General features: G+C 46.6%; 1 protein-coding gene across 1 annotated transcript in view; it reads left to right on the top strand.

Moving 5' to 3' along the window:
- The window catches only part of ASCC3 (activating signal cointegrator 1 complex subunit 3), a 270,899-nt gene that overhangs the window by 44,900 nt on the left and 204,305 nt on the right, over window positions 1-21,694 (top strand). The window contains exons 9-10 of the mRNA XM_083371881.1: window positions 11,125-11,325; window positions 11,784-11,924. Coding sequence (XP_083228007.1) covers window positions 11,125-11,325; window positions 11,784-11,924 — 342 coding nt within the window. The remainder of the gene's footprint in view (window positions 1-11,124; window positions 11,326-11,783; window positions 11,925-21,694) is intronic.

The raw sequence follows: 21,694 nt of genomic DNA, 5'->3' as shown, positions 1-21,694 counted from the left end.
GTGGCAGAGCTATGGCCGCAAAACAGGGTATGAATTGGCGATAAAAGTTCGCGAAGCCTAGAAACTCTTGTAACTGCCGCCGTGTCCGCGGGGCTTGCCACTGCTGGATGGCCTCCACCTTTTTTGGGTCCATTTCTACCCCCCCTGCAGAGATTCTGTACCCCAAATAATCAATTCGCTGCCGGTGGAACTCGCACTTGGATAGTTTCACAAAGAGCCGTGCGTCCCGCAATTTCGTTAACACCCGTCTAACCAAGGCGACGTGCTCCTCCATCGTCTCAGTATACACCAGGATGTCGTCCAGGTAAACCAAGACCCCACGATATAAGAATTCATGCAAGACCTCGTTAATCAATTGCATGAAAACGGCAGGGGCACCCTGTAGCCCAAACGGCATCACTCTGAATTGGAAACTACCCAGAGGACAGTTGAACGCCGTCTTCCATTCGTCCCCTGCTTTGATTCGAACACGATAATAGGCCTCCCTGAGGTCCAGTTTGGTAAAGACCCGACCTTTAGCCAAGTGGGCCAACAGGTCTTTCATTAGTGGGAGCGGGTAAAGGTGCTCAACGCACACCGCGTTGACTCCGCGATAGTCTACGCACAGTCTAAGCCCACCATCCTTTTTCTCACGAAACAGCACGGGCGCCGCCATCCTAGAGCGTGCTGGCTGGATGAATCCCCGCTCCAGGTTCTTGTCGATGTACCGCCGGAGTTCCTGCAGTTCTTTCGGGGACATGGCGTACATCCGGGGTTTTGGTAGCCTAGTGTTGTGACTCAGGGCCAGCCTGTGGGTCCGGCAGCCGGCTCAGATGTATCGGATGACTCAGATGAGGGGGAGGAGGGAGACGAACTGGCTGATGATGGCTTGGAGGCTTGGCAGAGCTCCCAGCCGGGGCCCTCTTCTCAGCTGCGTGAGCCCGATAGTGCGGAGGATGATGACCCACAGCTGGCCCTGTTCAAGGACGCCCGACGCAGGAGGCAGTCGAGCAGGACCAAGCAGAGAAAGGCTGCGGGTCTCCTCGGGAGGAGGCAGAGGGAGGCCACGCCCTGAACTCTAAATAAAAGGAGTGTTTGGGGAAGGGCTGGTTGCTGAAAGCAACCCTTCCGCTTGAGGATTCAAGTTCCAGTGTTTTTGTTTCTTGTTCTGTTAATTGAGTAATAAATCTTGGCAGACGCTTTGCAGCCTCAGACGCTCTCCAGTCTCTACTGTTTGAACAGGGGTTTGCCTTATTACAAGGCCGGTAGTTGGCTGGTTCAGAACAGTTTGCTTTCAGCCTCCCACCCCTTACTACTACGATGGAGCAGCTTCGTGCCGAGAATGCTCACCTCACCCAGCAACTCACTTTGCTGGCAGCTCAGGTGGCTCAACTGCAAGCTCAGGTACATGCTGCACCCCCACCCAGGAGGAAATGTCAGATAGCTATGCCGGATAAATTTGCTGGCAATCCAGAACTGTTTCCTGCCTTCCTGGGACAATGCCAGCTTTTTATCAGCGTGAGAGCAGCTGATTTCCCCACTGACCGAGATAAGGTGGGATTCGTGTTGAGCCTTCTGTCGGGGGATGCAGCTCGTTGGGGCACGCCTCTGCTGGCACAGCCTAGCCCTTTGTTGGATAACTTTGGGGGGTTTTGTGACCATATGCGCCTCATGTACGAGGACCCGATTAAGGCGCAGACTGCCACCCGACGCCTGAAAGCTTTGAGGCAGGGTCAGCGCCCCCTACAGGCCTATATCAGCGATTTCCGGCTGCTTAGCCAGGATTCCGCCTGGAATGAGGCTGCGCTCGTGGATGCCTTCCAGGATGGCTTGTCGGAGGAGATGTTGGATGAGCTGGCCCGCGTGGACATTCCCTCAGACCTGAATGGGCTGATCCGTCTTTGTCTGCGGATCGATGCCCGGCTGCAGCAGCGAAAGAGTCGCCGTGCCACCCCACAGACCCCTGCCGCTCCTGTTGAGCATGTGCCCCCAGTCCAGAGGGAGGAGCCAATGGAGCTGGGTGCCGCCAGGTCCCGTCTATCGGTGACGGAAATGGACAGACGACGATCGGGGGGGTTGTGTTTTTACTGTGGGGACCCTTGACATTTGGCTGCTTCTTGCCCAAAGAAGCGTCAGCGGGCATCAGTGACCAAGCCGGCCCCGAGAAAGTCCTCTGCTTTGCTGTCGGGAAACGGCCCGAGCCCGATCTAGACGGTGTGATAGATCGGGCGACCCACCACGACCACGCCGAGCGACGCCATTCCGACGGTGCCTGTGAACCTCCACGGCATTTGATTTTGGAGGCACGTCTGATCCTTCCTGGCAAGCCAGAGGGGATTCCGGTCCATGCCTTAATTGACTCTGGGGCTACCACTAACTTTATGGACTCGGCCTTCATGGCCAAATGGGCTGTTCCCCAGTGTCCGGTGGATCCGCCCATGCTAGTGGAGACTATTGATGGTCGAGTGCTCCTGTCCGGGCCTATTACGGCCGCCACGCAACCAGTGTGTATGGCCATCAGTTCCCATGTGGAGGCCATCCAGTTCTACATCACTTCGGATCTGCACTTCCCCGTGGTCTTGGGACTGGCGTGGCTCCGGGCGCATGATCCACAGATCTATTGGTCTCAGAACTTGGTCACCTTCCCAAGTTTGCAGTGCGTGGACCACACCCGCCATATCTGTGCCGGCCAGGTGGAGGGTTCCTCAGGAGTTTCCTTGCCTCCCGAACTGTCCGACTTTGCTGATGTGTTCAGCGAGTCAGAGGCGGACCAATTACCCCCGCACAGGCCCTATGACTGTTCCATTGATCTAGTCCCTGATGCGCCTCTCCCAGTGGGGCGTTTGTACTCCATGTCGGAGCCCGAGTTGGCTGCATTGCGGGACTTCCTGACAAAGAATTTGGCTCGTGGTTTCATCCGGCCCTCGTCCTCGCCAGTGTCTGCGCCCGTGCTTTTAGTCAAAAAGAAGTCGGGCGAGTTACGGCTTTGCTGTGACTACCGGAAACTCAACGCCATCACGGTGCGTAACCGCTACCCGCTGCCCCTCATCCCCGAGCTCTTGGACCGACTCCGGGAGGCTAAGATCTTCACGAAACTGGACCTGCGTGGAGCTTACAACCTCGTCAGGGTTCGGCCGGGTGATGAGTGGAAGCCGGCGTTTGGTACTCGCTATGGACATTTCGAGTACACGGTGATGCCGTTTGGCCTGACCAACGCCCCCGCTGTGTTTCAGCATTTTATGAACGACATCTTTCGAGATCTGTTGGACCAGTTTGTCGTGATTTACCTGGACGACATCCTGATTTACTCCCCGTCGCGTGAAGCGCATCATCAGCATCTCCGTCAGGTCCTGCAGCGCCTCCGGAAACATCGGCTGTTTGCCAAGTTGGAGAAGTGCCAGTTCTACCAGGTGACCATCGATTTCCTGGGTCACCGCATTTCTCCTGAGGGCATCGCCATGGAACCGAGTAAAGTTGAGTCGTTGCAGAGTTGGCAACCCCCGCGTCGCATGAAGGATGTTCAGCGACTTCTTGGATTTGCCAACTACTATCGAACATTCATCCCTGGCTTTGCTGCCTTGACAGCCCCCCTCACCCGGCTCCTGCAGAAGAAGACTCGGTTCCAGTGGAACGCCCCCGAACAACAGGCGTTCCAAGCTTTGAAGGACGCCTTCATGAAGGAGCCCATCTTGAAGCATCCTGACCCGCAACGGCCGTTTGTCGTGGAGGCGGACGCCTCCGACATTGCCATTGGGGCCGTGTTACTCCAGGCAGCGACGCCCAACGGTACCCTTTTCCCTTGCGCGTATCACTCTCGGAAATTGAATCCCTCGGAGCGCAACTATACCATCTGGGAGAAGGAGCTGCTGGCCATCAAGGCGGCGTTCGAGGCTTGGAGGCATCATCTGGAGGGGGCGCGGCATCAAATCGAGGTCCGGACGGACCACAAGAATCTGGAAAGCCTGCAGACCGCTCGGAATTTGAACCAATGCCAGATCCGGTGGTCCCTCTTCTTTGTGAGGTTTGACTTCCGGGTGCGGTACATACCAAGCGGGCACAACCAGAGAGCGGATGCTCTGTCCAGGAAGCCCGAGTACACCCGAGTGGAAGACAAGCTTCCGCCCAGGACAGTGATCCCCGTCGAGTCTTTTGCTGCGGTGCGGGAGCCGGTGGATATACGGGCTCGGATCCGGGAGGCGCAGCAGCAGGAGGCGTGGGTGGCTCAGCGGAAGGAAGAGGTGGGGCCAGATTCGCCTTGGTCGGTCACGGATGGACTCCTGTATTATCGTGACCGGCTCTATGTTCCAGGAGGGCCACTCAGGGGACTCGTCCTCAGCCAGTGTCATGATAACCTGGCTGCGGGGAATTTTGGCCTGTTCAAGACTCTGAACCTGGTCTCCCGTACCTTCTGGTGGCCCCGAGTCCGACACGATGTCCAGTCTTATGTCACCTCCTGCATCCCATGCAGGCAGGCCAAGTCAGCGACAGGGGCCCCGCCTGGTTTACTGCAGCCTTTGCCAACACCCAAGAGACCCTGGGGGGCTGTGTCCATGGACTTTCTGACGGATCTACCCCCATCCTCCGGCTTCACGACAGTGTTTGTGGTGGTGGACATGTTGACCAAGATGGCGCACTTCATCCCCTGTCGCGGCTTACCGTCAGCTCGCGCCACTAGTCGCATGTTCATCCAACAGGTGTTCCGGCTGCACGGCCTTCCCGATAGAGTCGTCTCCGATAGGGGGGCCCAGTTTACAGCCCGCTTCTGGCAGGAGTTGATGCGGGCGTTGGACATTAAGGTTTGCCTCTCGTCCGCGCATCATCCTCAGACCGACGGGGGTACCGAGAAGGTCATCGGCATCTTAGAGCAGTATCTGCGCTGCTACGTTAACCTGCAGCAGGACAATTGGGTGGACTATTTGGCCATAGCCGAGTTTGCCTTTAACAACTCGCAGCACACCTCCACGCAGATGACACCGTTCTTGGCCAACGTGGGTTATCACCCCCGGTTTTTCCCCCTTTCTCCTGTGGACTCACCGGAGCCGGCAGCGAACAAATTCATGGCGGAGTTACAGGCGATCCATCGGTTGGTGCGACGGCAGCTGGAGAAGGCCAAGGCCGACTACAAGAGGTTCGCCGATCGGTCGAGAAGGGATACGCCTCCACTATCGGTGGGGGATCGGGTCTGGCTGTCCACCAGGAACCTACCATCCACTCGGCCGGTGAGGAAGCTGGACCACCGTTACCTTGGACCGTTCCCAGTCGAGGCCGTCATCAATCCGGTCGCCTATCGTTTAACTCTGCCACGTTCCCTGCACGTGCATCCCGTCTTCCATCGGTCCTTGTTGGTCCCCGAACAACTGGCTTGTCCACTTCACCAAGCGGAACCTCCCCCATCAGGACCTCGTGATGGAGGCAGCACCCCCGAGTACGAGGTCGCCAGCATCCGGGATTCCCGCTGGCTGAAAGGTCGCTTCCAGTACCTGATCGAGTGGAAAGGGTACGGGCCGGAGGACTTCACATGGGAAGACACGACCGCCGTTCATGCCCCTGCGTTGGTGACTGCGTTTCACGAACAATTCCCATCCCGACCGCATCCGGATCGGCAGCCCCGGGGGAAGGGCCCTGCGGTGCGGGATAGTGTTGTGACTCAGGGCCAGCCTGTGGGTCCGGCAGCCGGCTCAGATGTATCGGATGACTCAGATGAGGGGGAGGAGGGAGACGAACTGGCTGATGATGGCTTGGAGGCTTGGCAGAGCTCCCAGCCGGGGCCCTCTTCTCAGCTGCGTGAGCCCGATAGTGCGGAGGATGATGACCCACAGCTGGCCCTGTTCAAGGACGCCCGACGCAGGAGGCAGTCGAGCAGGACCAAGCAGAGAAAGGCTGCGGGTCTCCTCGGGAGGAGGCAGAGGGAGGCCACGCCCTGAACTCTAAATAAAAGGAGTGTTTGGGGAAGGGCTGGTTGCTGAAAGCAACCCTTCCGCTTGAGGATTCAAGTTCCAGTGTTTTTGTTTCTTGTTCTGTTAATTGAGTAATAAATCTTGGCAGACGCTTTGCAGCCTCAGACGCTCTCCAGTCTCTACTGTTTGAACAGGGGTTTGCCTTATTACAAGGCCGGTAGTTGGCTGGTTCAGAACACCTAGCACCCGGTTCCAGCTCAATGGCGCAGTCCGTGGAACGATGAGGTGGTAGTGTGTCGCACTCTCGTTCATTAAAAACGTCCAACAGGTCGGAGTATTCTCGGGGTACCTGAGCCTCTTGTGCTAATTCACCCGCACAGACCCTCTCCCGTTCCCCCGTGTGTAGCGGTCCCAAGAATGCGTGCTCTCGCGGAGGCTGTGGGCCCAACCCCAACCGGAGATGGCGACTACCCCCCTCCCACCAGATCGTAGGACCCCACCGATCCAACCATGTAAGCCCCAGTATAACTGCCTCGGTCATAGAAGGCACCACTATAAACCGCAATGTCTCCCAGTGATCGCCCATCTCCAACCGGATCGGTTCAGTGACGTGAGTAACACGTGCCCCCCCCAAAAGAGACCCGTCCACCTGCTGAAAGCGTAGCGGCCTAGATAGTCGGTTCACCGTGACTCCCAGCCTTGCTACCACCGTTTGGCTCACTAGGCATCGTGTGCTACCTGAGTCAACGAGAGCCTTAAATGCCGTCCTCTGACCGGTGCGGGGACTGACCAGCACCACAGGGAAAACAAAGGGACAAACTGGAGCACTTACCATTGGATCTTCGTCTAGATCCTGTTCCTCTGGACTTTCGTACGGTGGAGGCTGTGTTTCAGCCGGCGTCTCCACCCGAACAGGGACAGGTCTGGAAACATCTCCGCCTAGTTGGTGAGCAGCCCGTGTCCGCTCCAAGGATCTCCGAGTTCCGGTCCCCCGTGCTGGGGAAGCAGAGGGGGCTGGCCTGGCAGGAGGCAGAGGGCAATCTACTGCCCGGTGTCCTGGCTGGTCACATCTAAAACACCTCAGAACGGCCCGCGCTGGCTGGGAGGAAGGCCGTGTAGACGCTGCTACAGATGGCTCTGCCGCTTTCGTCTTCTCGGCCGGCCGTCGGCTTCCAGAAGGAGGTTCGAACCGGCCTCGCACGTCCTGTAAACCCACGTCCAGCTCCACGGCCACGCGGTACCACTCTTGCAGTCGTGCTGGAACGCCGCGGACCACACAAGCTTGACGGAAAGCCCCGTCCATGCCAGCCCTAAAATGGTGGACAAGAAGACGCTCCGGCCACGAACGCAACTTCCCGGCCACCTTACGGAACTCCCTCACATACTCCAGCGCAGATCTGCCTCGCTGCCGTAGAGAAAGGATGTCGGCTTCGGCCCGTTGCACCCGAGAGATGTCCTCGAAACGAGCCCGAAATGACTCCAAAAACAGGCCAACATCCCCGAGCTCCCGAGCGTGGTCACTATATAAATCGGCTGCCCAAGCCGCTGCCTCCCCTAGCAGGCAAGCTGTTACTGCCACCACCATAGCCCTTTGGGACACATAAGCCTGGGCATACTGGTCCATATGTCCTATCACCTGACCCAGGAACATCGCCAGGCGGTCAGGGTGGCCATCATAGGTAACTGACAAAGGTGGAGGTCCCCATACCACTCCGGGGCCCCACGAAGCCACTTGCGGGCCTAGCACAGGAGAGGCTCCAACTGGCCGTGTTGTCGATCGCCCGGGCCTATCGTCCGTCCCTGACCACATCCCTGCAGCACCTCGCCCGAGGCCCACAGGAGCAGAGTCCAGACCAGGTTGGTTCAGGTGGGCTGGCGCATCCAAAGGCGGAGCCCCGGCAGGGGTCCAATGGCCCGGCTCCTGGCCACCAGCCTCCCCGAACCTGGTCCGCAGAATGTCCATGGTCTGGTTACCAGGGGTGGTAGAATAACTCCACTCGTCCTCCACAAGGCAGCGCTCCCTCCATACTGACGAAGGACCCCTCAGCCGAGGTTCGTGGGCCTCCTCATATCCTCTATGGCCCAGGGCAAGTCCCGGCCTCCTCCCTCTGCCGAGGTTCTGGGCCCCTGCCTCCCTTGGCTCCACCAAGCGATCCTCGAGCAACGATGGCCGCTGCCTAGGCCGAACCGCCGGAAGCACAACCTCCCCGACATCCACCGTCCTGGGGGAGGCTGCACCAGCCCCGGCCTCCATCTCAGGCCCGACCTCCTTCTCCGAAGCAGCCACCGAGGCGGGCCCCTGCGATCCCTCCGCCATACAACTCACCCACTTGTCGCTCGGAAGGGAAAATGAAAAGGTGAGAAAACGCTGGCTTTCTCTCAAACCTCGTCCGGAGAGCAGGAGATTCAAGCAACCGAGACGAAAGCTGAGTTTCCAAAATGGTTTAATGAGCAAAAGCAAACGATCTTCAAACGGAACAAAGCCAGCGTTGGCTGCTACCCGCATCCAATGCTGTTAAATACACACTGCGTGTATACACCCACGGCCCACCCAGCCACACCCACTTCCGCCCCTTCCCTACTTAACTCCCGGTTCCCCCAAACACCTCCTTTTGCGATACGTCCCACCACCCGGCACCCTCTACCTCCCAGGTGAGTTCTCTCGCGAACGCCAGCCTCCACCCCCACCCCCGTCTCTGATCCCGCCACCTCCCCTCCTGTTGCGGACACACCTCTACCCTGCTGTCCGGCCCCCCCTCGGAAAGCTGTCAAGCCCCCAGTCCGTTCTTGCTGCAACTGAGCTTTGCCGCTGAGGGCCCCGCCCGCCAAATTGCAATTCGGCCTGGGCTCCTGGCCCTGCGAGGCCACCATAGCTGGCAGGGCGAAGCTGATGTCAGGTCCCTGTGAGGCCTCCGTAGCAGGCAGGGCGGGGCTGATGTCAGGTCCCTGTGAGGCCTCCGTAGCAGGCAGGGCGGGGCCAGGTTGCTCCACGCGCGTGCGCACAGCTGGGGCGTCTGCCGGCTTGGCGGCCGTGTGTGGAGGCCGTTGTCGCTGCCGCAGTCGCTGCCGCAGCTGTTGAACACCTTCCTGATCCGAGCCGGCCCGATCTGGAGAAGCAGGGGCGGAAGAGTCCAGCGCGGGTGAGTGTCGCGCCCATGGTGCCGCTGGACGTCGAGCCGGCCCGGCGGCGCGACATTCTTTTTCAGATACAGAATTCAGACATAGGGCTATTCCATCTAGCTAATTTGGTTTTTTAAGTTTATCTTTTTGTTCTTGGTTTCCATTTTTTTTTCTTTAAGGAGTTTTTTGTATAATTATGGTTTTATTTAGTATATTACATGGTTTTGTTATTATTTTATATTTTTAAAAAATAAACTTAAAGTGGTTTCATACTGTACAGACATTGTTAGCTGTTGGATATTTTTGTTTGCCTTTTTAATTGCACATAATGTATGAGAAATATACAACCACATTTCTTTTTTCATGTAAGATGGAATAAGTCGAGAGATATATGATATATACGATAAACCAGAAGATACATGACAGGGATTTTGAATTATGGTCTCCTAGGCCCTGTGACATTTAATTACTGCATTTCACTGGCTACCCAAAGTTAAACTCCAGACAGAGTTTCATACTGACAGATGGTACTTCTGAAATAAGCTTTTGGGCACTGCTTTTTAATAAGGCAATTTGAAATATGTCTATTTTCCATTGTTCAATTTCTTTTTCTTCTCATGCAAGAAATACAAAAATTCAGAGGCCAGGTGCCAGTTTCTGCAATTTGCAAACGTGATGATGAAAAATGTTAAAAGCTTTATATATATATATAAAAAGTAAATGATGTGCAGTGGGTATATGAGTGGCCATTGGCTTATGACCATTTGTTCAGCAACTGTTCGAACTTACAAAGACACTGAACAAAGGGACTTACAACCTGTACCCAGAGTTATAGCCGTTGCGGCACCCCCAGTGTTACGTGATAAAAATTCAGACGATTGGTAGGCTTTTGACCACAGTGGCATTGCCACTCCCCTCCCCCACCATCTGCATATCTCGCCTCTCCAATCTAGGCCACCTAGCATAGCAGTTCTCTGTCTCAGCACTGGGGCTGTGCCTGAAGTAAAGGCACAGGGCCTTCAGCAGTCTCAGCCAATTTCCACTGCCCTCAGGCCTCAACATCAGCCCTAGCACCACCACTGCCATTGAGAAATGCTACTTCGTGCTATTCTCCAAGGCCCGATTTCTCCTGTTACCAAGCATTTCCTAGGATCTGCCGCACGCCATTCACTTTCAGGTATTTTTCTTCTGCTGCTGAGAGAGCTGCACAGCCTCTTTGAAATAATGCATGGTCACACCAGACTGTCAAAGCTGCCTTACGCCGTTCCACAATTCTCACGCCGTTCCACAATTCTCACACAATTTGGAGAATGAGGCTTCCGAAGCACACTGAGAATGGTTCTTTGCTTGGGACTCCATCTGCTTAACAACCTGCAAGATTGTTGAACGACCACAACTGGGAGTGCCAGGATTGTGGTTATTGAGTAAAGCAAGCCTGTGATGTCCCACTTAATGTCTGTTTCACTCAACAACTGATATTCCAATCCTACACACACACACACACACACACACACACACACACACACACGGAATCTAGAGTCATTTCAGAATGTATCCAATGAATTAAACTTTCAGGGGGCCCAGGAGAGAAAAGGGATCAAAATCCTTGCTCTGTCTATCATTTAGTAGACACTGAGCACAAATTGGGGTTTGCTCCAGTATTTTGTGTTTGTTCCACAAATGCTGACAGAGGAGTAAAGTATAATGTTTGTGTGCATGTGTGTGTATACACATATAATAAAAACAGCAGGTAATAGCAACTGAATTGAAGATGAAGAGCAAAAAGCTTTAAGAGAAATTAGATAATTGTTAGGCATTTAATGTAAATGAGCATGATGGCATAGAAATGAATTAAGAAAGTAAAATAGAAGAGATGAATGGGACCTATGAAATCTTCCAACAAGAAAAGCTGAAGAAATATTTTGAAATGTCAGATTGAATTGAAAGTTCCCATGCCTCACAATAAAAAATAAATGTTCGATGCTTAGTCAATAAATGATAATCATTTTTGTTATTCAGAGATATTTGCTACTATTTTGTTATGGTATTTTTGCCCAGCAGTAACTATTTTATTCATTGTTTAATTGGAATGCTTTTTTTTCTTTCTCTTTCTGAATTTTCCTCATAGATTGGACAACTTGCTTTCAAAAGCATGAAACGATTAAACCGAATCCAGTCCATTGTTTTTGAAACTGCCTACAACACAAATGAGAATATGCTAATATGCGCACCTACCGGGGCAGGAAAAACTAACATTGCCATGTTAACAGTTTTGCATGAAATCCGTCAGCATGTTCAGCAAGGCGTTATCAAAAAGGATGAATTTAAGGTAGGAGTTCAGTGAAGTAGTTTGATAACTTGTTAGACAGAACTTCATGTAAGATTGTCATGTTTATATGAATCTTAAGAAATTTTCAAAGACCTCTCGTTTTCTCCAATACATATAGCTACAAAGCTTGTTGATTTAGTTGATTGCCGGTTCGCAATTCCTCTTTTGGTTTTGGAAATGTTGCTGCCTGTGTGAAAAGGGTTGAAAATATATTTAACTTGGGTGCAGAAGAAATGTTCAAAATGATAGGCCTTTATAAACAAAATACATTGTTTTGCTTAAAGAGACCTGAGCATTTATTCTGAATATAACCAAAATCCACAGACTGCTGTTAATTTTCTTGCTGTTTATGAGGTCAGTATTATCTTTTACATAAATTATGATTGGTGTCAGTTGATGTGAATATTCAGGGTTGAACATTTTGCTCATTTATCAATCTAATCTCTTTTTCATTGCAGATAGTTTATGTTGCTCCCATGAAGGCATTGGCAGCTGAAATGACGAATTATTTCAGCAAACGTCTGGAACCATTGGGCATCATGGTGAAAGAGCTGACAGGCGACATGCAGTTGTCAAAAAGTGAAATTCTCCGAACTCAGGTACCTATTTACTTTCTAGAGCACTCTGACAGTTTATAAAGAATAACTGTTGAGCCCGTTGTGTCTCATTACTACCCTACATGAGATGAGAACACACACATCATTCCCTGCCTAAGCAGTACAAGGAATGATTGGTGGTGCTAGTCACCCAACAAAACTTTCTCCATCATTTATTAACTGGAATCAGTGGCATATGCTTGGTGTTCCAAAATGCTGTCCGGTGACAGACACAGCTGGAGTTTGATAGGCTTTAAAAAAGAAGGTGGAAAAATCGTCTCAATGGTGCATATCATGTGGTAATGACATTCAAAATTTCATATTAAGAACTGCTTTGTTGGACGTTGAGGGCCAGCCCATAATAAGTGAGAGTCAACCCCATCTTCCTAGAAATATATGGATATAATCATCTGGCTACTATTCAGTTCTCCTTGCTCAGCTTTCTGTAACTACTGCATACAAGGATGGGTATTCCTAGCATTCTCAGGAAGCACCACTGCTAAATTGGGTGGGAATTTTGGAAGTTTCCATCTCAAATTTCTGATGACAGCAGGTTGGGGAAGGTTGTTATAGTTAATTCTGGTTTTCTCTGCTTTTTACAAATCCTTTTTGGAATGAGCTTCCCATTCTTCTGTTGACGAGGTAGAGAATTCAGGGAGTTCATTATATGTTAGTTAAAGAAGCATGCTTCCTTTTTCTCTATTTTGAGTTACTGATAATCCATTTCAAGGGAGGATTCTGACTTTAAAAAGGTAGTTTCTTTGCACTGTTTAAAATGATATGCAGTGCTATTATCTGTTCCTTCAGCTGCTTTAATAAAAAACCAGAAGTCTTATAGGTTTCTTTCTGAAAAGAAGATTTTTCATAAATTTCAGTATCTAGCATACTCAGAGAAGAGAAATCTAGCAACTAATTTGTCCTTTAGGATTTCCCTTTTTGTTTTTGTTCTTGTTTTAAGACTTTATTCTGAGTTGAAAAGTTACATGTTGTCACTAGCATTTCCTAATAACACTTCCTTGTCCTAGGCAGTGTTGGAACTTCAAACCAACTGGTTGTAAGTCAAGGACTACTTATACATATATACACACATGCACACATACATACACCTGAAGTTCTTTATAGGGATATAACAAAACAATGATTTCATGAATTAATAGATAATATTAAGCCATCACGTATTTTATCTGTGGTTTGAACATACTACATTAGCTAGATAAACTAAGCTATAAACCATGGTTTATAAACCATAGTGTGTCCATATATTAAGTAGATTCTACTGTGCTGTTTAAATAGTTCTGAAGGTAAATATATGTGTCCTGGATAAGGTTGGAGGATCCAATCTAAGTTGGTCACCAGGACTAAAGTTTATTCTTCTAAGCTTTGGGGCTTGTGTTGGAGCCCATCCTCATCCTCACATTTTCCAGAATGTGTGAACAGCCCAGTGAACACATTCTGGAGAGAGAGAAGCTACCTGAGGACGACCTCCGGCACAAGCTTAGAAGAATAAACCTTTGTCCCGGTGACCGACTTAAGATTGGATTCCTTAATTATTTCTGTTCTTAATTTTTAGTCCAAAGGTATTTTTATCATATGAAGGACTTAATCTGCTTAAACAAGTAATCTGTAAAAAGAAAAGTGCCTCATTGTGGATGTGGCTATTTAGCTACGTAGTGGATGCCTGCTATTTAAAACAAATGTTGTTCTCTGTTGGAATTCTTTGTGCAAAGAAAAATCCTGAGAAACTGACTGTTTATCCCATATATGCTTGATAGGTAGATTAGCACCTAGAAAATCAGATCATAGAAGATTTTTGTAAAGAACTGGTAATTGTAACATCAAGTTTAAGCACACAATTTGTGGTTAGTGCATTTAATTAGATGGCTGTTGATGTGTTTTATTTTGATACAATATTCAAATGCTGAGTGAGAATCCTTAAGTAATCCCTTAAAAAGAGTCATCAGCTCAGTTCCTACATATTAACTGGTTTACTATTGTATAAAAATACATCCTGATTTTAGTGAAGTAGAAGATTCTTTGCTTAGTGGTGCTTTTCGCGGATGGAGGAAATAGCTCAGAGTAGAATATCATCTCAAAGTTTGGGTGATCGATTGCTCTTGCAGTGACAGTGAAGAGTAAGCAGTAAAACAGCCCATCTAAAAGCTGAGTAGAGCTGAGGCTGGCAAATGATACTGGCAACTTTTGCATTGTGCGGATGAGGATCTTGATGGCTTTCACCATCTGATGGATTTCAAAAACTTGAGCTATGAAGGTTTTATACCTCAGTTGCAACTGAACATAATACATAGATTTTTTTTTAAAAAAAATGTTAGTGTCTTAAAAATAAGAAATGCATTTATATGGTTCCAGAAGTGCCTGAAAGAAAGACTGATATCAGTACTGCCATTCTGAACAGTTGAAGATGCAAAATATTCTAAGGCAATATAGGCAGTCCTCGGTTAACAACCACTTGTTTGGAAACCATTTGAAGTTACAGTGATGCTGAGAGAATGGTGGTTTCAACCAGTCCTTGAAGTCCTGGCCATCCCAGCACCCCGCAATCATATGATTGCTATCTGGGCACTTGGCAGCAGACTCACAATAGTTGCAGCATCCCACAGTCACATGATCATAATTTGCAACCTTCCCTGCCAGTTTCCGACAAGCAAAGTCAATGGGGAAGGTGGCAAGTTGCTTGAGTAAGTCTCCCCACCTGTACTCTCCCCCCCAACTCCTCTGTGCTCATGCCACACCTTGCTAGCCACCTCCTCACCCTCAAGACCCTCCCTGACCCTCTGTGCTCAAGCTGCACCTCCCTGTCACTTGCGCACCTTCCCCACCTGGCAGCAGCCAATCCAAGCCCCTCAATACTTGTGCCAGGCTTCCCGACCACTCATGCAACCTCTCTAAGCTTCACTGCACTCAAGCCATTGAAAATGAAGATCAGCAGTTAGTAGCACTGAAGCAGCTGTAGTCCCCAGGTTTCACTCCCTTGTGAGTCATGGGCCCTGGGTTTTGGTCACATTCTGTAAGTTAGCCCATTTTTTTTTTATTCCATTTATATCCCGCCCTTCTCCGAAGACTCAGGGCGGCTTACAAGCTTAGCAGTAGCCTTCATTCTATGTATATGCCTGCTTATTAGGGCTTTCACACACACCCCAAGCGGCATTATTACAAAGTCAGCTTAATTGCCCCCAACAATCTGGGTCCTCAGATTTGAGGTGCCTTATTTTCAAAAATCATTTATTTTATTTGTTTATTATTTATTATTTGGATTTATATACCGCCCCTCTCCCGAAGGACTCGGGGCGGTGTACAGGGCAATTAAAACACTATATACAACACATAATATACAAAAATTAAAATAAATTAAACCAAGTAGCCCTAAACAATAAAACACGTTCTAAAATTTAAAAATTAAAATCTAAAACCCCAGTCCCTCAGTCCAGGCCGGCAAGTTCAAATAGCCAAGTCTTCAGGTCGCGGCGAAAAGAGCGAAGGTCGGGAGCCATCCGGAGCTCAACAGGAAGCTGGTTCCAGAGGGCAGGCACGCCCACAGAGATTGCTCTCCCCCTGGGGGCCGCCAGTCGACATTCCCTGACCGACGGCACCCTGAGGAGGCCTTCTCTGTGGGAGCGCACAGGACGATGGGAAGTTAACGCCGGCAAAAGGTACTCCCGTAAATTGCCCAGTGATGCATAATTTTGCCCAGTTGAAGGTGATGAAAAGTGTGTGTGTGTGTGTGAGAGAGAGAGAGGGGGGGGGATGCACTGCAAGTAATGTATTTGTTTTCATTTAATGCATTTTTCATATTGGGGTTCTTTTTTATGCTTTCAGTTTTGCTTACTTTCCTTTTTTGTGTATGTTGTGGGAAGGATCAGAATGAAATTGTTGTCTGTTGGTGATCTGATCTGGTTCATAGCTGACAATTGAATTATCATTTAAACACTTGGACATTTCAATAAAAGAGAATACATGTAGGTCAGGGTTGAATTCTGGAGTCCTTGGTGCTCTCTGTTGTTTGCTTGCAGATGTTTCAGTGCCATAAATAACATCATCATGACTTGGACATTTATTATGACAAGCAATTGGTGAACACTGCTAAATCTCTTAAAAATATAACGAGCACCATTGTTTCTAGACTTTCCGTCTGTTCAGCATGTGTGACAATTGCTTCCTGAACAATTACCTTATTCTGAAGAGGGGGCTTATATTTTGGGTTCTTTTGTTTCTTATAAATAATTAAGGAAGTAGTAGTTTTCTAGTTACTTCACTGCTAATACCTCGGGGACCACCTGCTGCCGGTGTCGACTCCTCTCCGCCCTGTGCGTTCCCACAGAGAGGGCCTCCTCAGGGTGCCTCCGGTCAGGGAATGCCGGCTGGTGGCCCCCAGGGGGAGGGCCTTCTCTGTGGGCGCCCCGGCTTTGTGGAATCAACTGCCGGTCGAGCTCCGGATGGCACCAGATCTTCGCTCCTTCCGGCGCGGGTTAAAGACCCATTTATTCGAACAAGCTGGCCTGGCCTGATGGGGGACGTTAGGGTTTTAATGTTTGTATATTTTGATTGTTTTAATTTGGGCAATAATTTAATCCTTTTTTTAACTTTTGTACTTTTGTATTTTTATTCATATGCCCTGTTCACCGCCCTGAGTCCTTCGGGAGAAGGGCGGTATAAAAATTCAATAAACTTAAACTTAAATTTAATGTTCCATTTCTTCTCCTTATTTCTGCTCCTTCTCCACCAGAAGGTTTCTTTAATGCTCGAAAAGATAGCCATGTTTATGTCCTCCGTGCTCACCTCTGTCTAACGCAGTGTTTCTCAAATATGGCAATTTCAAGATGTGGAAACTGGAGAATTCTGGGAGTTGAAGTCCACATATTTTAAAGTTGCCAAGTTTGAAAAACATTGGCCATTTAGTGCACACATTGTCCTCATGTCTTTTCTACCTAGTTCCAGGTATCAGTGTGCTTTTCATATAAATGCTAAGCCAGCAGTTATGCCATACGGCAGGGGTGTCAAACTGCCGGCCCGCGGGCTGGACGCATCATCCGCAAGCCACACCCACCCCATTGCTGGCAATGGCGAAAAGGCTCCGATACGTTGCGCGATGTCACATGACGTCGTGAGTTTGACATGTCTGCCATAGGGCCCCTAAATAATGTTTGCATCATATTGTGGCAGTTGTTTCCACTGCTTTTTCTCATAGTGAGGGAGGGTAGTATCATATTCTGGTTTGCTAGTGTTGGTTTTTTATTTTATTGCTAACCAAAATTTAAACCTGCTAGGTAAACATTTAGAGATGGACAGGAGCAGCTAGAAGTTTGTCACGATGGGATCAGCAGTTTCTGATGAGCAAGGTGGTAACCAATGCTATTCCTGACATTAGTTAGAAGAGTACCCTGTTAAAATTGATACATTTGACAAAGTGCTTGTATTTTTTTCCATAATAAATAACTGGGAAAAGGATTAATGCTGAATGCTTTGCGCCCAATCAGAATACGTTCTTTTGATCAACACTTTGGCAAGGATGTGGAACAATAAATAAGATTTATTCCTTTACTTTGCAGAGAAATCTAACATTTCTAAGTGGCACAGCTAAACTGAGAGTCATTATTTTTCTTCACAATGACTGAAGACACACAATATTTAAAACAAGATCTTTTTGTCCCTTAAACAAACTACAAATGGAAGTACAATAACATACCCATTTTTCTTAAAAAATATTAGTGGGAATGTTCCCAAAGGAACCCCTGAACAAGGGGTTGAATCTGAAGCTCTCTTTAGTGAGTTTAGCATTGTTTGGGGGAATGAAATTTCTTTTAGATTAAAGTCTTTCTTATCTCACACTGAGTTATCCATTGCGGATTTTCTTTCAAAATGACCTATGTGCCCTAAACAAACTGTAACCTCCTACTTCATTGTAAATGTAGTTGGTCTTAGAGAGCAGAACTCCTTCTTGATAAATTTGGAACCTTTCCACTCTAAATTAACTGTTAGTAAAGAACTTTGAGATTCTTTCATTTCTCCAGCATGATAGATGGAGAATCCACGAATGGGTTAACTCTGTCTTCCTGCCCAGTTAGACTAAGTCTGTCAAATTTGCCATGCCTCTCCTGGGCCAGGATACCTTCCTGTCACGACTTAGTCTGTGCCCAGAATAGACATGATAATTTTGGCTCCCAGTTTGCAGACTGAATTCATTGAGCAGGTTGTATGGTTCTTTACTTTCCGTTCATGAATTCTCCATTTCCCTCTCTGCGTTGGGCTATAGGAGCATAGGGAAAAATAATTGTGGTTTGGATGCATCACTGATCTCAATCAGTTGAATGGGACTATGTCCTGCTTATCATGAGCTGTAAGTTTTCATAGACTGGTCCAACAGTGTCACCTGTTGGTAAACAGTATATCTTCTTCTTCCCTTGCAGGTGTTAATTCAAAAGATTGTGAACTGAATTTTGTTGTATACAGCAGTCATTGTTGCATGAAATAAGTATGAATAAATATTATACTTTCCTATCAAAATAGATTTCTTTTTTTGCCTTCTTTCATTACAATAGACACTAGGATTTTAGAGTGATTTTTATTTCAAAATTGTACGATTTATACATATTGCTCCATAAATTTGTTAAACTTGATAAGATTTTTAATGTCAGGCAATAATTTCTGTAAGATTACAAAAATATCCAAGGATTTCATCTTCCCATTGATTATGTGCCATCTTTTAGCAACCACATAGATTTTCTTAATGATAGTCTGTCCTTGACCTGGCTTTTCAAGTGCCTTCATCGCCCTTGTAACTAAAGCTTTCTTTGACTTTCTTAATCGTTCAGTGTGCATCAGCAATAATGTCTTGTGTTTCTTGGCCTTTTCTAAAATCTCCTTAAATATTTGACATCTCTCTTTCATATAGGGCTCTGAGCTGTGTTGGATGATCCTGAGCATTATTTTGCTAGCCTGCAAAATTAAGAATATTGTATAATGCTCTATTAATTCTCCTTTTTTGGTGTTTGGAAGTAGATTGAAGTGTTTCAATCTATTGGTCACTCTCTCCAAATTTACTGGCATAGCTTGTTTAGAACCTTCACTGATTCTTCTTCTATTACTTGTCTTATTTCAATGGGTAGTCTCTTAGTTCCTGTAATCTTCCAACTTGGCAATGATCTAACTTGATCGTCTAATACTAAAGATTCTTGTAAGCAAGAAATATCTTCTAAGATACTTTGGATGTTGGCTGTATAGTATTTCGGTATATTCTTTCCATCCTTATTTGATCTCCTTTGAATTGGTTACTGTCCGTACACTGGTTGTCCATACCAATTTGAGGTTGGAACTTTGTTCTGAATTCGGAAATCTTTTGAAAGACTTTCATTGTTTTTCTTGAATGAATGGTTACAACCACTCATTCAGCAGCCATTCAAAATTATGGCAGCACTGAACAAGGGGGACTTATGGCCTGTCCTAAGAATTCTGGCTGTCTCAGCATCCCCGTAGTAACTTGATCAAGGTTTGAATGCTCAGTTTTATTGTGTGACTTATGTTGATAGAGCTGTGGTTCTATTTGTAATTCTAAAATGTTGGCAGATAGGTATACCAGAATTACCAAATAATATTACTAGACCTTAAAGGCATTAAAGTATAAAATAATATAACATGAAGGTTTATTAACTTGTCTTTACGTAATGCCTCTATAAAACTGAATGTTAATATGCAGGAATCGTCTGTATTTTTAATTCACTTATAGAAAATATATATACAGTTAGACTTTTATATAATAAATGTATCTTTTAATTACAGTATGTAAAACTAGAAGACTTTTAGCTGTGCACTCTGTGCAAATAGGATTTTAATAATGTACTTCTCATAAAACAAACAAGATTCTCCTTAAAAGAAATATTTCATTACCTCTATTAATAACTAGGACATTGTGGAATCCCAAGAGTTAGTTATTGATTTTCTTTTTTCTTCAAGATTTAAGCCTTGTCATAAATTCTTTTTGTTGAGAGAAACCCATACTTCTGTAAAATTGCTATATAATTCTTCTGCATTTTCCCTCTAGATACCTAAAAGCACTATAAACATTAAGCAATAATAAAGCACTCTTTATAGTTAATGCAAATGATACATTAAACTAGATTCTTTTCTTAGACTATAATTTAAAGGTATTCTGAAGTCCAATTATCTTTGATTTGCCTGTAACAAAAGATTCAGAGAAACAGCCATGCTTTTTAAATGAGTATTTCTCAGTAGACAAATGGATCTGAGTGGAAAGAGCAGGAAAATTGAGAAGTGAGATGCAAGTGAATTATGCCTGTTTGCCGATGATTTTTTAAAATCTCCTCTAAGAAAAATCTGTTCGTAAAATGGGAAGCAGCAGGACATTTACCTAAAGTAATAAGAAAAAGTAATAAAAAAAAACCCCATTGGACCCATGTTATTCAGAAGTGGATCTTTCCACCATGCAGATATTTGAAGCTAAACTAAGACCTCCAAATGAATTGTCCATAATAAATGGAATATATTTCATCCCACCTATCACTGGAATATCCAGGGCTAGGAGGAAGACAAATGGGAAAGGAGGAGGGACCTGGCAGGATCATTGGATCCTGCTCCAATTATTTCCACTCCGCATGCCACTTCTGCCTTGTTCGGTTTTCTATTTATTCCCTGAACAAATATATACTATCGTTGATATCATAGTACAAAATGATTTCATAGAAATAAGAGAACGGGATATTCTTGCATGCATTGTATGTTTGTATTATGTATCCATGTATGTATGTGTATATATGTATATGCATATATGTGTGTGTGTGTGTGTGTGTGTGTATGAAAAAAAAGCTTGAATATTTTTAAAGAAACAAGTCCGGCAATAAAAGCACACATTCTCATACATACATACACACTCCTATAGAAAATTGAAACTTTTTCACCTTGTTCCTGCTCTCCCTTCCTGCCAATTTCGAAATGCAGTAGTATCTTAATATTTAAAAAATGTAAGATTGTGGATTAATTCCAATGTTCCAAATTATAGTTTACATATGGCAACTTTTCACATTTTGTTTAGCTTCCCTCAGTAATAACTTTCTGATTAATGTGGGTAATAAAAGAAGGAAGAAAAAGAAAAACACTCACAGGTTCATTGCTGTTTGCTATGAGATACAATAAATGGAACATTGTCGCACCTGATTAAGTAGCTAATTAGCATCAATCAACTCTGGCTATAGAATAGCAGAGGTTAGTATAACCATGATTACTGAGGCAAAAAGAGCAAATGGGAAAGGGGAGGATGATAATGATAGGTTAATAATATGGAACTCGTCTACTTAATAAAAAATTTGATCATAATTTATATTTGCAGACTGCAAAGTCTACAGACTGTAATCATAATTTTTGTAAGATGAATTTCACAAACCATAAATGTTTTTCTTCTTTTACCTCAAAATCTTACATGCTTTAACGGGCATGGTGCTGTTTACGAATAAGGCAGGTATTTTGATGTTGTTCCTTTTAAATAATAAGTACACTACATCATGAGCATTCATACTTCCATGTATCTCGGCTTTCCTAAACTTTGTTCAGCTTCATTTTTTCCTGCAATTATTTCACTAAATCACTGGTATACAGTATTCATATAATAATTTTTATTTTAAAAGAAAAGCCAGTAAACCAGGCTTTAACCGTTAAAAAATAACTTAAAGAGTTCATTTGTTTTTCTTTTATACTTTTTGTAAACAGAAGCAGTAAAACTGGTGACTGTTGAGGACTCAGTAACTTCT

This window comes from Vipera ursinii (assembly GCF_947247035.1).
Source record: "Vipera ursinii genome assembly, chromosome: 1".
Lineage (NCBI taxonomy): Eukaryota > Metazoa > Chordata > Lepidosauria > Squamata > Viperidae > Vipera > Vipera ursinii.
This window is presented reverse-complemented; position numbering and strand designations above follow the sequence as displayed.